This window comes from Equus przewalskii, chromosome 14 (genome assembly GCF_037783145.1).
Source record: "Equus przewalskii isolate Varuska chromosome 14, EquPr2, whole genome shotgun sequence".
NCBI classification, from domain to species: Eukaryota; Metazoa; Chordata; class Mammalia; order Perissodactyla; family Equidae; genus Equus; species Equus przewalskii.
Genome location: NC_091844.1, coordinates 69,458,922 through 69,474,628, shown reverse-complemented (window position 1 = coordinate 69,474,628; position 15,707 = coordinate 69,458,922). Strand labels below are relative to the sequence as shown.

Below are 15,707 nucleotides of genomic sequence, written 5' to 3'. Positions count from 1 at the left end.
TTAATGGCCTTAGTGTAGAGGACCAGAACTCTGCCTTCTACTGGTCATCTGAAAGTCCCAACTAAGAGATGACTTGGTTTGAGTCTGGTCTCCTAGCCACCAGCTGTGAGTGTTTAGTAGGGCCAGAGCTAGGCCCTGCCTGCCAATCCTACAACAGCTGGCACCCAGGGAATAGCTGAGGTACCTGCAACCAGAGCAGAGGCAGGAGCCATCTCTCTCGAAGCTCAGGGTGCCATGTGATGGGACTTCAATTACGATTCTGCACATGCTCGGTATGGATCCTTTTGCCAGACCCAGTTAGGAGCCTCAAAGCTGTGCACCCAGTCTGGGTGCTGCTTCTGCCAGGACACGAGTGTAGGAACTTTTCACACAAGAGGGCAGGGGGACGGGAAGAGCAGCCCTTTCGGAGCAGAGGTGGTGGTGGGTTGACTTGCCGTTCCTGTACTGCTCCCACATGCGGTCTCTGATCATCGTGCGGGCACTGTCCATCTTCCATGCTCTGGGGCTGCCAAGACGTGCAGGACACATTGGCCAGGAAAATGTTATCTCCTCTACTTAACCCCAGTGTTCCCACAGACACCCTGAGGAGCACATGTGAATGAGTCACACCAAGAAAGAATGGGGTAAAATTGTGCAACAAGGAAATGCAGTTTGGGGAAAGAAGTCTCTCTTGTATCCTGGTCCTCCACACCCGTTACACTTCCACTGCTCTGCTTAGCCAGGGCCTCCTCCCCACTGTCAGCAGAAGCCCAGCTCAAGCACTGAAATACAGTCAGGTTTAAAAAAGGCTTTAGGCTCATAAAGTTCCACTTTCTATCATCAGTCTCTCTCTTAAGGTGCTGCCTAGAATTCTCCCCACACACTCATACCCCAAAGCACAGGGCTTTGTTCCAGCTACTTGAAGGAGTGGTTTAAAGCAGAAAGGCCAAGACAGAAGAAAAAGGTACAGGCAGGGAGAGAGGTTGACAAGAGTTTGGTTTTTATTGTTCTTTTTGGCTGGGCGTGGAACTGCCCTCACCACCACTGGCTAAACACTTCACCAGGAGGGCGAGACGGTCATAGCTAAAGGCACTTTAATCAAGGCGCACACCCACTGCCAGAGTCTGTTTTCCTTCTGGTTACTCTGATAAATGTAGACGCCGCTCTGCTGGAGAACCACCACTGTTGGCAGCTGGGCTCAGCATGCGAGCGAGCAGGGTGTGAGGGTCTGCTCACTGGTAGAACTTCTTGTTAGGGCTGTTAGCGTGGTCAACTAGCAGCTGGCACGGGGTGAACTGTTTTCCATAGGCAGCCTCATACTTCCTGAGCCGGTCCACTATCTTCTGAGCACCGTACAGATCCACAAAGCGGAAGGGCCCTAAGTGGAGAAACAGGACTTTGTTGAAGGAGACAGCAACTCGAGCTCTAGGATGAAGCCAGCTACCTTCCCAACCAGCAAGACCAACCTCCTAGACAGGGTGGGAAGCCGAGCCCAAAGACCGCTCCGATGTCTCCCTCTGCAGGCGTAGCCAAGATCCCTTCCTGCAGGCACATGACGGCCTCATTCACAAATCTTGTCACCAGGCGGTACTGAATGTCTTCATCAGAGGAGCTGCCAACAGGGAGAGATGTTCAGGCAGAGGAGGAGTAGAAGGGGAGGGACAGTGCAGGAGCCGTGGAAGCAGAACACGAATGAGGCTGGTGCTGCTCGAGCTCCAAGGACCAACTCTGCAGACAGGGTGCCACCAGGAGGCCAGCCTTTCCCTTGGAAAAAGCGGACAGCTACTCGCCCTAATGAACCTGAAACTAAGCACCTAGAACAGGGTCTGGCAGAGTAGACAGTATCTCTTGGAACCAGCAGCTGTCAATTACACACGATCGTAAAGGGTTTGGAGGGTGAAGGGGCCTAGGAGGATCGTCTCAAGCTGCTCTCTGGGACCTTCAGAGGGAAGGCTGGAGCGGGGGTCTTCCCAAACAAAGCTCAGCTGCAGCTCTCACCCTGAAGCCCGGCAGAGGACAAGGTGGCATGTGGAAGGGCAAAATGTACAAAGCATCTGGAGTGTTCTTTCTGGTCAGGTATGGTGATCACAACAAAGGAGATGGAAGAAGGGCTGAGAAGCTTAGGCTGATGAGAAACATGTTTCCACACTATTAGCCACTCGGTTAACTTACACCTCAGACTTAGGAGGTATCTTCAGGCTTGCCAAGATACTATCCATGTCAGAATTCAAATTCTTACTCTTCACGCCCTCCTGGTAGATGTAAAAGCCCTTCCCAGACTTGCGACCTAAAAGAAGCAAGGAAAGGGAGTTACAGATTCTCAGAGCCCTGCCTGAGAGCTCTGTTCCCTGCTAGTCTGCTGTGTAGCTCTAGCCTCTCATCTGCATTCTTGAATTTGTATATCTAGCCAGCCCTAGAAATTGAGGGTTTCTCAGAAGAGCTGGCAGAGAAGGAAAAAAGATCTTGTATTTCCTGGACCTTGGGAGTCTATGTATGTGGATGGGAAAGGCCACGTGGGTGAGTTTTAATGTCCAGATATGCAATGCCAGGCCCGATGCCCAGGACCTAGTGCTGATTTTGCTAAAGCTGCTTTGCCAAGACAGAAAGCCACCTCTCTGGTGGGCCTCAATCCTATACTCTGTATTTAGAGGTTTTACCTTCTCTACACAGGTGGCCAGACAACATGGTCAAGCCTGGACGCAGAGCTTGCTCTTGCAGTATCACAGATGTATCAGAGGCCTTGGGCAGGATGAAAATGCCTGTCAATCCTGCAAAACTTGGGCAATGGCAGGGCCTCAGAAGGCCAGAGTTCTGCCTTTTGTCCATAATCTACGGGCCCAGCCTAAGAAGAGGTTGTCTGAAATCTTTTTTTTTTGGTTGTCAAGTGACCCTTTACTGACGTATTTTCCTCAGCGGGTCTTAACTAGCTGGGCATTCCACTGCACCACTGTTGATGTCATCTATGACCATCATGAGGGTGTCAACCATAAACATTGCAGCCCACAGACTAGGCAGTCCCCAAGTTCTCTTCAAGGGTTCCACAGAGTTCTCTGGCCAACGACTGGTGCTGCATCTGTCGGGCAATGTTGACAATCTCATCAAAGGTGCTATTTCCACTGTGCTTAATGTTTTTCTGCTTCCTGTCTCTTGGTGGTTCCTTGAGGGCTTGGATGAGCGGGGCTGAGGCAGAAGGTACCACCTCGATCTGAGCCTGTTGGTTGCCTTGGTGATGTGGTTGCCCACCTTTTTGGGAGACAGACCCAGGGGGCCGACCTTAGGGGCCAGAGCAGACGTGGCACTGACTTCCCCACTGGTGCACCTCAGATACACAGCTTTGATCTCGTTGGGGTTGAGGTTCAGCGGCATGGTGGGGTGGCTGGTGTCAGATGGACCCAGGTTTGGGACGACCAAAGGAAACTGCACCTTGGCCTCCTCCGAGCCAAGGGCTGAACGTTGAAATCACTTTTGAAATTCCCTAGGACAGTGGGCTCTATGTTTAGGAAATGCACTCTTCCATATGGTCCTTCTGTAGCTCTGTGGTCTCAGGAAACTTTGTAACTAATAATGCTAGTTATGTTTCCTTGAGGCTACTCACCCAGGAAGCCCTTGGACACCATCTGCTTCAGCAGGTCAAGGCTTCCACCTCCAAACCGCTCCCCAAAGGCTTTGCCCAGATCTTCTGCTACGTGTCTTGCTACATCTACTCCAACTTCATCCACCAGTGTGGCAGCGCCCACAGGGAAGCCAAAGCTCGTGGTAAGGGAATCCAGCTTCTTAGGGTCAACTCCTTCCTGAGTGGGAAGTAAAGCAGGGACCTCAGGAGACGGCCATCCCCAAGCCCCCACAAGGGCTCCCTCTGCTGGCCCTCAGAAATAGCCTTGTGCGACGCCCACTTTTCTTCTGGGTGCCACCTGGCCAGGCCTAGGACTGGGACTGTCACTCAGGGAAGCACAAAGACGTTTGGGAGCCTCAAGGGGATAGGCTGAGCATTTGCTAACCTATAGCACTTTAAGGACGTTTAGAGATGAACAAATTATTCATTTCCTTCTTGTCTGCAATTCTGAATCTCAACAATAACGAGATTCCATGGCTGGCAGGGCTGTTTCCCGTGACCGACAGAAGAGACATTACCAAGGAGCAGTGCTGCCAAGCTCTGATCCCTGTGTGTGACAGTGCCTGGCGAGGAGGGGCCGCCCCCTTTCCTGCCTGTGAGTGACCTGTATGACCACTGGAGGGGTCTGCGTGTGGCAGAAGCAGAAGCAGCACCAGTCAGACCACATGGGCCCTGTTCTGGATGGTCTCTGCCTCAAGGGGGATGGGGAAACAGCATAGAAGAGCATGTCAGGAGGCCTTTGGCCTAATGGAGCAGGGAGGAAACTAAGAGGGCAGAGCTAAAATTCTGCCCATTTTAGTGCGGCATAAGCCCATGACTTCCCACCACTGTGCAGAAAGGGAGGGCATGAAAGGGTCTTTTTGGAGAAGAGCCAGGGGTTAGTCTATTAAAAGGAAGCCTGTTCTTCATCTTGACATTACCAGTTTGGAGGACTATAAGGGGTGGAAGATGCCTCAAACATTCTGAGAGCAATACCAACCTGGAGAATTCTGATGACTTCAGACATCATGGGGGCGAGACACCTGGTGGTATAGAAGCCAGGTCCATCCTGCCAAGGGAGAGAACGTGAGCTCACTGGCCCCTCTGTTGTGGGTACCACCTGAGTCTGAAAGCAGTCTCCCTTCCCCAGGCATCATTTCAAAGTGCCAGGTGATTTATAATCCCAAGCAGAATCCTTAAAATTAAATTGCAGGGGGGGCTAGCCTGGTGCTGTAGCAGTTAAGTTCATGCACTCTGCTTTGGTGGCCCAGAGTTCGCAGGTTTGGATCCTGGGCACAGACCCATGCACCGCTTATCAAGCCATGCTGAGGTAGGCGTCTGACATATAAAATAGAGGAAGATGGGCACAGATGTTAGCTCAGGGCCAGCCTTCCTCAGCAAAAAGAGGAGGATTGGCAGCAGATGTTAGCTCAGGGCTAATCTTCCTCCAAAAAAAGAAAAAAAAAAAATTGCAGGGGAAGCCACAGCCAGGGGCAGCATGGCTTGAATCAAACAGCACAGCATATAGTTTCAGTCACCTGAAAGGTCTGGAATGGCTGGGAGAACCTGCCACATCCCAGACACTCCCCACTCTGACCCAAACTCAGTCGTACAGTCCATACAACTATTCATACTGTAGACGACCAAGGAGAGATCATATCAAAAGTTGACATATTTGCCCCAGAAGAGTTACAAACAAGCCTGGAGGTGTAAGGAGTCTTAATAGAACTTTTGCAAACCTGCTTCTCTCTTAGAGAGCTCCTTACCTTAACCACAATGATGACCTTCCCCTGCTTGAGGCCAACTGCTACAGCAGAAGCGGTCGTGTCCTTAGAAGTTTTCTCGGTTGTGATGATCTCCAGCAGCTGCATCTTGTCCACAGGGGAGAAGTAGTGCATGCCAATCACCTGGCAAGGGGAACAAAAAACCAAGAGACTTAAGAATGCTGAGGAGGGAACCTAACAGCTTTCATATTTTGCTAGAAGCACTGGAGAGAAGGGCAGTCATGAGAAGGGAATACTGCTCGATACAGTCAAGTGGTTTGGTTCCATGGTTCTTCGATAAAAAGTTCAGCATGTCCAGGGAGAGCTTACTGGAATCCTCCTCTTCCATCTGCTTCTAGGGTTTTCAGTAAGGATAACTGATCCTACCAACAATCAGTGCCGAAATCACAGCTAAAGGACAAATGAGATATATCAGGGAACAATGAATGAAGGCTCCGCTTAATGATGTGATGGTTTTGGTGAGAGGGTCCACTTTTTTGGGCAGGGGGAGGTGGGACAGGCAGAAGAATTGGTTAATATCCTGGACTATCAGAGATGTATTTGGATTCTATATAGGTGGGTCTCACGACCAGGATGCTGGGTTTAAATAAAATTTCTCGACACTCAAATGCACCTGAAGACTCGTTAAACTAGTGATTCTCAAAGTGAAGCGCCCAGACCAGTGTTAGCGTTCACTGGGGATGTCAGAACTGCAGCTTCCCAGGCCCATCCCAGACCTACTGAATGAGAACTTTGGGGGCAGGACCCAGATCTGTGTTTCAGAAGACATCCAGGTGATTCTGATACATGCTGAAGTTTGAGACCCACCTCGTTAAGCTAACAGATAGTCTTCACAACTGAATTGTGAGAAAAGTCTAATTCATGAATTTATAGTTTTGTTCCCCTCCACTTGGGTTGTAAGATATAACTAATAATATCTATCATTTATTGACTGCTTACTATCCACTGTTCTTTAATACATTTGTCATTTATTCCTTACATTTAATCCATTACTACTCTGTGAACTGGTCAGTTTCATTATCTAGATGAGGAATAAAGACATCAGGAGGTTAAAATTAGTAGCTCAGGTCAGTCAGTAAACGGCAGAGCCGGAGTCCATCACAGGTGGGCCTGACTCCAAAGCCGGGTACTTACCATATGTAACACACAGGTCACTTAAATGTTCCATACACTTACCAATCCAAAAGTTGCTTCTAATCCCCAAATTGCTCTTTAACCTATATCTAAAACATTTAAAAGGGCAGGACCTGATTCAGATTTAGCACTTCCAAATAAAAGGAAGTAGCCTTTTAAAGTACTGACGTATAATATATGCACAATAAAATGCACAGAACTTACGTGTTCATTTCAATGAGTTTTGACAGTTCTATAATCACTACTCCAAGCAAAATCTATTTACATCACCCAAGAAAGCTGTGACAAAGGTGACCAACTTGTCCTGGACTGCTGGTACTTTTTCAGTTGTGGCACTGATGGTCCTGGGTCCCAGGAGAGCCGTCAGTCCTGGGCAAACTGAGATGATTGGTCACCCTACTTGTGCCCCTTTGGCCTCACTTAGATGAATGACATAAGGCAAGCAGGTGATAACAGCTCACCAAGACACCTGGACGCTAGGACTGCAAAGTGTGATGCCTGTTCCAGTCCACTGGGGGGAGTGAGAGGTTGGCATCAGAGCAACAACAAGAGATCCTCCTCTGCTGATTTTCAATGCTGCGGAGGAGCTTTGAGTGATGTGACATGGTCTGACTGTCCATCTGCCTTTATACTGTTTTTGTTTCTTCCCTGAGTGTCACACTATCACTGCCACTTCTCCCTATGAACTTTTCCTGCCATTACTGTACCTGCCTCTATCAGGCCCCACATCACTTCTAACGTGCTGGGTGCTAGAAAACAAGATTACCTTGTGTTAGAAGCTATTAGAATAGGAATAGGGGCCAGCCCCGCGGCCCAGTGGTTAAGTTCGTGCGCTCCGCTTCGGCGGCCCAGGGTTTCGCCGGTTTGAATCCTGGGCACAGACATGGCACCACTCATCAAGCCATGCTGAGGCGGCGTCCCACATGCCACAACTGGAAGGACCCACAACTAAAAATACACAACTATGTACTGGGGGGCTTTGGGGAGAAAAAGGAAAAAAAAAAAGGATAGGAATAAATAGGTTTTTGTGTTTTTAGTACATGGAATTTGTAATAACAATTTCAGCTGCTTAAAGGTCTTTTATATTTCCTGCCTACTTTTGGCTGGTTCTGGTTAGCTGAGGCTCACTGGTATCCTCCAGAGAGGTGAGGTGTTTTTTTTCTCCTTGAGTGAGTTCACTTCCCCTTGATTACTCTGGTAGACAGCAGGAGCCCAAAGATAAATGTCCAGGCATCATTTTAAATACCCACTGAAAGTGCTTCAACCCCGCTCCCCCTTCATGTCCTGGGTAGAAGGTCTAACTGAACCCACAGGGGGACCCATCCCACCATACCCCTGATCTTCCATTCCTGGATCTGGAGTTGGAATCAAACCAGTCCTACACGGTCCCCAGCATCTGCTCTGTACTGATGTGATATTTTAGAGTAGCCCTTCTTATTTTAGGCCTATCTTCCAATACCTAATTGTAATAAAGGTAGGTTTTATAGTCTGAATCTGAAAAATAATACCCATTAGGAATGCAAATTACCTATAAAAGTATATTTTGCTTGAACTTCACTTATTCCTGCATTTCACAATGGTTATGGTATCAGCTTTTCTGTGCCCAGTTTTGGGGAATACATCAACAGCCCCATGCCCTTCAGAATCCACACCAGTCCCTTCTCATGTTCTAAGCCTTCATCAGTGAGCCCAAAGCAGCAAAACATTTCAGGCTTTTCCTCTGTTCAGAATTTACCTTCTCAGGTCTTTTGCTGACAGCAGAAATTTCATTGATTGGGAGAGCAGATGTGTTACTGGCAAAGACACAGTGATCTGGAATCACCTGCAGGGGAAAAGCATTTAAGAATGCGACACGTAGGGCTGGGAGATGACTAGAGTCCAAAGTAAAGCTAACGAGTGACACCCAGGCCCAGCCCACCCTCTTGCCCAGAACTGCTCAGACAGTAGATACCATTCGCCCTGACATTTACGATCATCTAGGGCATCTGTGTTGAGGGTGTTGGCCTTGTTCTCTTCCCTCTTCAGCATTCTTCCAGTTAGGGCCCAGAATAAGGTCACCTGCTCCTAGCCTGGAGACTACATCTAGCAGTTGGGTAAGTAAAGGTGCTTCAGATAAACAATGAAAAGGTGGCCTTGACTCAAACCTCATTCATTTCAAGATCCAGCATGGGTATCAATCCCTCTTCTTGTCTGGATCTGCCCTGAAGTCTGAAAGCTTATGATACGCCACCCTTCTCCTTTATAAGGCCAAGCTATAATGTGCATGCCTGTCTCATTTTATACGGGGTGTTACTAGAAATGGTACACTACTATCATTATATCTACAGTCCATGAACTCTATTAAAAATGAGCTTTATCAACCTGGAGAGCAGTCTCTTGGAGACTACCTCAGTATTCTGTCCATGATCACAAGTTATTTACGTTTTTATTCAGATGCTTGGATGGAAAACATGGAAGGCACACCTGTCAAATTTGTGCAAATCTAGGATAGGCAGAGGTGACATGAGAGATGAGAATCAAGGTTCAGGATAGATTCACCACACTGAAAAGCTGAGTGTAAAATAAGATCAGTTATAATGGGGTAAAGGTAAAGTACTGCATTAAGGCTTTTGTAAAAGGGAAAAAAAGAACTGGATAAGCACCTGATGGACAAGACTTGGCTTGGCAGGAAACTTGTGATAAAGGTCCCATGATTTTAGTTAATCACGAGTGTAACGAGAGTTGACAGTGAGCATGCCTGTACGGGAGCTAACTCAGTCTCCAGCTGCATTCTTAGTGGCATGGTGTCTAATGCTGGTGGTAAAATTCTCTATGAGGAGCAAACCAGTGTCTCCAAAGACGGCTGGCAACAATTCTTCCCTCCTTGTACCTGTCTGTCTCTCTTCCCACCCAGAGTCGAGTCTATTCCCCTCCCCATGAATCCTGTGACTTGCTTTCCTGAATGGAAGGCAGCAGAGGTGACAGAGCCAGTCCAGGCCTCGCCTCACAGAGCCCGGAGCTTCTGCGTTTGCTCTCATGGAAGCCCGCGGCAGCGCCGCAGAGACTTGTTCACACACTGCACTTCTGATCCAATCCCTCTTCTATCTCTTTCCTTTGATCACTGGCTTCCTGATTGCTAAACAAACTTTTCTCCACTGGGATACTCCCATACCCATCTTCCAAAGCAAATACCATCACCTAGTCACTTGGTAAACCCTCTTCCCTCCACTTCGGCTGTGCCTGCCCCTCAGGATCTGCCTACACTGGCTCAGCAGTGTGCTCAAAGCCCTGGGAACGTTATCTCAGCTGAAATGCCACCTAGCACAGATGGCATACAAATCTACCCAGCTCTTCCAAATTTTCTCCCTCAGTTGAATCTACATTACACTTTGTCCAAAGAAAAGATTCTGGAATGTGTGTCTCACAAGCAGAATCCTTTTCAAACAGAGCTGCTTGTCTCTTAAGACTTAAGACTATATCTTAAGACTATATCTTAAGACTATAGCTCACTACTCAAGACACCTAGAGTGTTCCCAAGTCAGTGCCATTTCATGTACACCATTTGCTAACCCACATTCTGTTTATTTAGCTGTAGGCCAGTCAAGGCCCCGGTTCTATCTTGTGCCTGGATTACTGCCATTTCTTCTTCTCTGGGCTCCTTCTCTACATGCCCACCTCAAGTACTTGTTTGTTCATGTCATCCCACCTCAGACGTGGCCATGTAGAGCATTTGGATCAAGACCAAAGTAGCATTTACACAAAATGAGCATCTGAAACCTGCCTGGAGAAACTGTTTCTCCCCTATTTCCTTTGCTGCCTAGACCTGAAAAAGTTTAGTTATGGCTTGTGGCCAACCAAAAATGTCAAGACACCTGGCTACACTTCATGAGGTTATTTGTATGTCTGAGTGACTGCACCCCACAGAAGGCTAAGGAACCCTGTGCTCAGGTTAATCAGCTGCTTGATTGTCTTCCCTCAGGACTGAGATTTGACCTTTATAACATGCACAGTGTGCATGAGCTCACATAAAAACTTATGTTTGGAAATGAATAGTCCTATAAAAAGAACCATGCATTTCCCATAATTCCTTTGAAAAACCCCACCTCTGTGTCCTCCACTCACTACACCAGGATTCAGGTACCACAGGCCGCATACTTACCGCCTCTACTTCCTTTAGCACTCTGTGCTTAAGACTAAGGTCCTCAAAAACAGCTTCAATCACCATGTCGGCCTTTTCAAAACCCTGGTAATCAAGCTGCCCAGTCAAGTTGCTGAAAATGGAGTCCCTTTCAAATGATGTTAGAGCTTTCTTCTTCACTTTATCATTCAATCTAGAAGAAACACACTCCTAGTCAGAGGTGAAGAATAGAAAACTAACATTTATTGAGTGTCCGTGGCCAGACGCGGTTCTCTGTGTTTTTCACCAACCCCATTTTGTTAGGGAACTGAGTTGTTCAAAGAGGCTCGGAGGGCCTCGTGGTCAAATAGCTTAGTACTAGGGTACCCAGGGTACTAGGATTCAAACACAGGTTGACCCCCCAGCCCACATTCTTTCTACTACAAGATATCTCTGAATGCCCAACTCACATAAACTGTATCACTCATAAAAGTTAAATTTGCTTATAGGAGTAAACACAAATGCTAGAATGGCAAAACCGAGCAGCTCTGGTAATTCTCCACCTACAACAGGCAAAAGAGCCAACATGTGTCCTGGACCACATGGATTTATACTTGCTTACATATCATTTTGTTATTCTGTAACTGTAATCTTCTAGAGGTGATTGAAGAATGGTGATTGAAGCATTATTTCTTATATTCTTAATCTACTTCCCAGTCAGCACCTAGTAGCACACTGTATTGATTACATAAAATATTAACTCAAGGTTTCTTTTTTCCAGAGAGAGCTAAAAAGGGTTCCTGTTACTCAGACATTTAACTGATTATTTTTTATTGCCAAGGAAAATAGGCTCTCTTAGGTTTTAATCTGACCACACTTTCAGAATAAATGACCTAGAGATTTCCTCTGAGTGAAGAATGAAGCCAAACTCCATTCACTAACTTTCTTAACCAAAAGGAAAATTAAAGCCACAAAATAAGTTCAAAGAAGTATTCCAGTCTTAGAAGTATGGGTTCAAACCTCCTGGTTTCTGACAATCATGTCAGCAGTCAGCAGTAAGATGCCTGTCAGAGCTGAAAACATTATTAGTGACTCTAATTCGAATGCGTAATGGCACTATTCCTGAGAGGACAGGAAATGTGTGTCCCAGGTCGGCAGCACTGGGAGGGGCACCTGCCCGAGTCTGATGTTTCTAAGGCAAAAAGGGAAACGTGGGACACCTGGCTCCGAAAGAGAGTGCGGGCAGGAGGCTGTTCTAGAGCAGCGGCTCCTCATTTCGGTGGCGCTGAAACGCTGCTCAGGGACGCCTGCATGCTAGTCTCAGGGCGAGGCTGTCAGCTAGCACACGTTTTTTGGTCAGAATCTTTTACTTCAACTCCTTGCTATCTTACAATAATCTGCCAAAATTATTAAACCTGCCAGGTCCTGGATAGCATTTTGGTAGGAATACATGAGCTTCTCTGCAGAAAAGGGGTAAAAACTTGCTTAAGCTACATAATCCATTTACGAAACCAAGAAGAGTTTGCTGAGCTAAAAGTCACACACAGGACAGTCGAAGTGCTTGTCTATTACACTGGAGCAGAGAACTGAGCTGAAACCCATTCCCAGCTTGGCCAGGCTGCTGCTCCATTTCCCCCTCTGCAAAACAGGCAGTGTGTGCGGGAGAAGGAGGCAGGGGTGGCGGGCAGGAGGGAGAATAATATTCACCCTTTATTAACTCAGAGGCAAGGCGGAGACACAGTGGTAAAGCCTCAGACACGGTGGAACCAGATCAGCTGACTGCTCCTCTGCAGTAACGCCACTCGAGAAACACATGGTTCAGGAGCTCTGACCCCAGTCCGACCTGCACCGTGCAGCTTCTGCACATCTCACACCCTAATCTCAGTTCTCTCCACAAGGACACACAGTCATGCGGTTTCAGTGTTCCATAACAATACAGCAATGAAACGGAAACCATCAGCATTCACAAACATGAGAACTTCTAGTCTGATACCAAAGCCTTAAACAAATGGCATTACAGATTCCAATGATGTTAATGGTTTATAATATCCGTAACAAAATAAAATGAAGGGAGGAATTAGCATTTCTAAAAATCAAAGGAAAGGTGGCTTAACTATGGAGTATCTAGCACTCATCATGTTCAGGAAAAAGGAACCTGTGACAGCAAAAAACAAAAAACACTCTAACTCCTGGCAGAGGCAGAGAGCAGGCTCACCCTTTGAACACTTGTTGCTGTCCTCGGCCCAGCCCGGCTAGGGTAGCATCTTTAAGTATAGTCTTCAGGCCCTTATCCACAGAGACTTGGGCAATTCCGGCTCCCATCAGCCCTGCACCAAGAATGGCTAAGTGCCTGAAAGGAAAGGATGAAATGACTTTTGGTAAACAACTCCTAAGCATTTTAGTAAAAGTGGGAGACTGCCCAAGTTATCATCCAATAAACAACTAAAGCAGGCACAACAATAGAGTATTTCAAATAGTTTTTATCTATACACATACATCTTTAATAAATGATTGATTTTCAAAGTTAAACACAAAAATCCATTAGGTCCAAAAGAATTGGTCTTCCCCAGAAGACAGAATCCTATTGATCTTCAGTCATGCTTGGAGATCACTGAAAACACAACAAACCGGTTTATGCTTAAGTCAAGATAAGGATTTTTGTTTTCCAAAGAAAAGCCAACTTGCAGTGATAAGCCCAAAGACGAATCTCTCTTCTTCGAACCACTTATTTGTTAGTGATTTTACCATTTTCCAGTCATCTTTCACTTCTGAAATCTGCGCCCTTATCACTCCTCACTTGGAGCAGATGAAAGTCTCCTGGATGGTTTCTTTGCTGCCAGACTGTGCCCCTCCCTCCAACAATCAATCCAACAATCCTGCTGTTTCCACCCCCGAATTCCTCTTGAACCTGTGAGGACCATGTAGCTTACCCCACAGTCTTCTGGAATGGCTTCACGTATATTGTTTTTGTCTCCTCAATTAAATTCTAAGCTTTTTGAGGGCCAGAGATCATATGTGATTACTCTTTTTAGTTTTCCATAGATCTGGAACAATATGCCATATTCCCATAGTAAATAACTATAAAATTTTTTTTCAGAACAACTTTCTTCATAAAAGATGCCCAAGTTGACAGCACTGTAGACCTAAATTTGAGTTGTAATGCAGGATAAAGTTTCATTCCTAACAATTCTTATTATAACGTCCAAAAATCATATTCAAGACCTGAAAAGAAAACCTAATTTCAAGTCCTGGGAGCATCTCTCAAATGCAACTTTGTAATAATACACATATTTATATGGAGAACAATGAGAAAATAGGGTAGAGACATATAAAGAATAGGGGCTGAGAAATATAAAGAATAGTGACTGAAAAAAAGACTGATGTATTTACTATATCAAAATTAAAAATTTCTGGGGGCCAGTCCAATGGTGCAGCGGTTAAGTGTGCACATTCTGCGCTTTGGTGGTCCAGGGTTCACCGGTTCGGATCCTGGGTGCAGATCTATGCACCGCTTGGCAAGCCATGCTGTGGCAGGCGTCCCACATATAAAGTAGAGGAAGATGGGCGTGGATGTTAGCTCAGTGCCAGTCTTCCTCAGGAAAAGAGGAGGCTTGGTGGCAGATGTTAGCTAAGGGCTAATCCTCCTCAAAATAAATAAATAAATGAATAAAAATTCCTGTTTGACAAATGACCTGACAAAATTGAGAAGAAGAGAATAGGAAGAAATTTGCAACAGAAATAGCTGACAAAGGATTACTACGAGGCAATATGAAGATGATGCATATATCAATTTAAAAAGACAATCCAGTAAAATGAGCAAAGGCTTCTTTAAAACAATTCACAAAAGCAGAAAGCAAAGTGCCAATAAAGATGCTCACCCTCCCTAATAACTGGGGTAAGGCAGGGGAAGGAGGTGGTGTGTCACATGGTTTTGTGATTTTGCAGGACTCAATATTTTTCTCTTTTGCTTCTTTTCTTTCCTGTTACAGTCGAGTTTCCCTCTTACATAATTAAAAGGTAGCAGAAGCATCTGCCTTCCATCTATGCTGCACATGGGAACGGGTGGCTTTGTTGTCCTTGTTAATCTGTTTGGCTTTTGTAGAAAGTGTGAAGAGATGCAGATTTAAGTGGCATCATTATTCTACTGCAACATTCACCCAGTGAATGCAAGACACTGTCAGGGTCAGCTGGAACAAATGCAAGGACCAGTGCTGATGACTGCATGTGCAGGAGAAGTAGTTATGGTTTTATTTCATATTCCATGTGGAAATCAGCCTTCTAGGCTAGAGTCTTACCTATTTCATCCAGACTTCTTATCCATTTTATCTTTTAATTGGGACTGTAATCTCATTAAAGGTGAGGGGACAGAGAAGCTAGTAACTACAGCTGCTTCTCTTAAATCCCTCACAGTAATTCAGCAAGGGCAGTGTTGCTCAACTGTGGCACTACTGACATTTTGTTTCTTTTTCTTTTTCTTTTCTTTTATTTATTCTTTTTTTGAGGAAGATTAGCCCTGAGCTAACTACTGCCAGTCCTCCTCTTTTTGCTGAGGAAGACTGGCCCTGAGCTAACATCTTGCCCATCTTCCTCTACTTTATATGTGGAATGCCCAGCACAGCATGGCGTGCCAAGCGGTGCCATGTCCGCACCCGGGATCCGAACTGGTGAACCCCGGGCCGCCGAGAAGCGGAAAGTGCGAACTTAACCACTCCGCCACCAGGCCGGCCCCAACTACTGACATTTTGGGTTGGGTAATTCTTTGTTGTTGGGCCTGTCCTATGCATTGTAGGATGCTTAGCAGCATCTCTGGCCTCTGGCCACTAGCATCCCTATCTCCCCAGTTGTGACAACCAAAAATGTTTCCAGATACGTCAAATGTTCCCTGGGGGCAACAATGCCCAGGTTGAGAACCCTGAGCCAGAAGGTGAGTTTAGGGACATTATTAAATTTAAGATGCTGAAGAGCCATTTAGGCAGCATAACACTGACAGGCTTGATGAAGAGAATAGATATGAAACAGGCAAGTAGAATCTCCAGTGCTTAGGTTGTAAGCTCAAAGAAGGACAAGCCTTTAACAATTAGAATAAGGCTTTATATTTTTTAATGAGGAAGACATGAGTTTC

The 15,707-nt window shown here is 46.2% G+C and overlaps 1 protein-coding gene across 1 annotated transcript in view; it reads right to left on the bottom strand.

Moving 5' to 3' along the window:
* Positions 1-956: 956 nt before the first annotated feature.
* HADHA (hydroxyacyl-CoA dehydrogenase trifunctional multienzyme complex subunit alpha) overlaps positions 957-15,707 on the bottom strand; it is a 46,789-nt gene continuing 32,038 nt past the window's right edge. The window contains exons 12-20 of the mRNA XM_008513055.2: positions 12,801-12,935; positions 10,628-10,799; positions 8,225-8,311; positions 5,338-5,478; positions 4,572-4,640; positions 3,575-3,770; positions 2,152-2,266; positions 1,446-1,591; positions 957-1,357 (exon numbers count right to left, since the gene is read on the bottom strand). Coding sequence (XP_008511277.1) covers positions 1,212-1,357; positions 1,446-1,591; positions 2,152-2,266; positions 3,575-3,770; positions 4,572-4,640; positions 5,338-5,478; positions 8,225-8,311; positions 10,628-10,799; positions 12,801-12,935 — 1,207 coding nt within the window. The 3' untranslated portion in view covers positions 957-1,211. The remainder of the gene's footprint in view (positions 1,358-1,445; positions 1,592-2,151; positions 2,267-3,574; positions 3,771-4,571; positions 4,641-5,337; positions 5,479-8,224; positions 8,312-10,627; positions 10,800-12,800; positions 12,936-15,707) is intronic.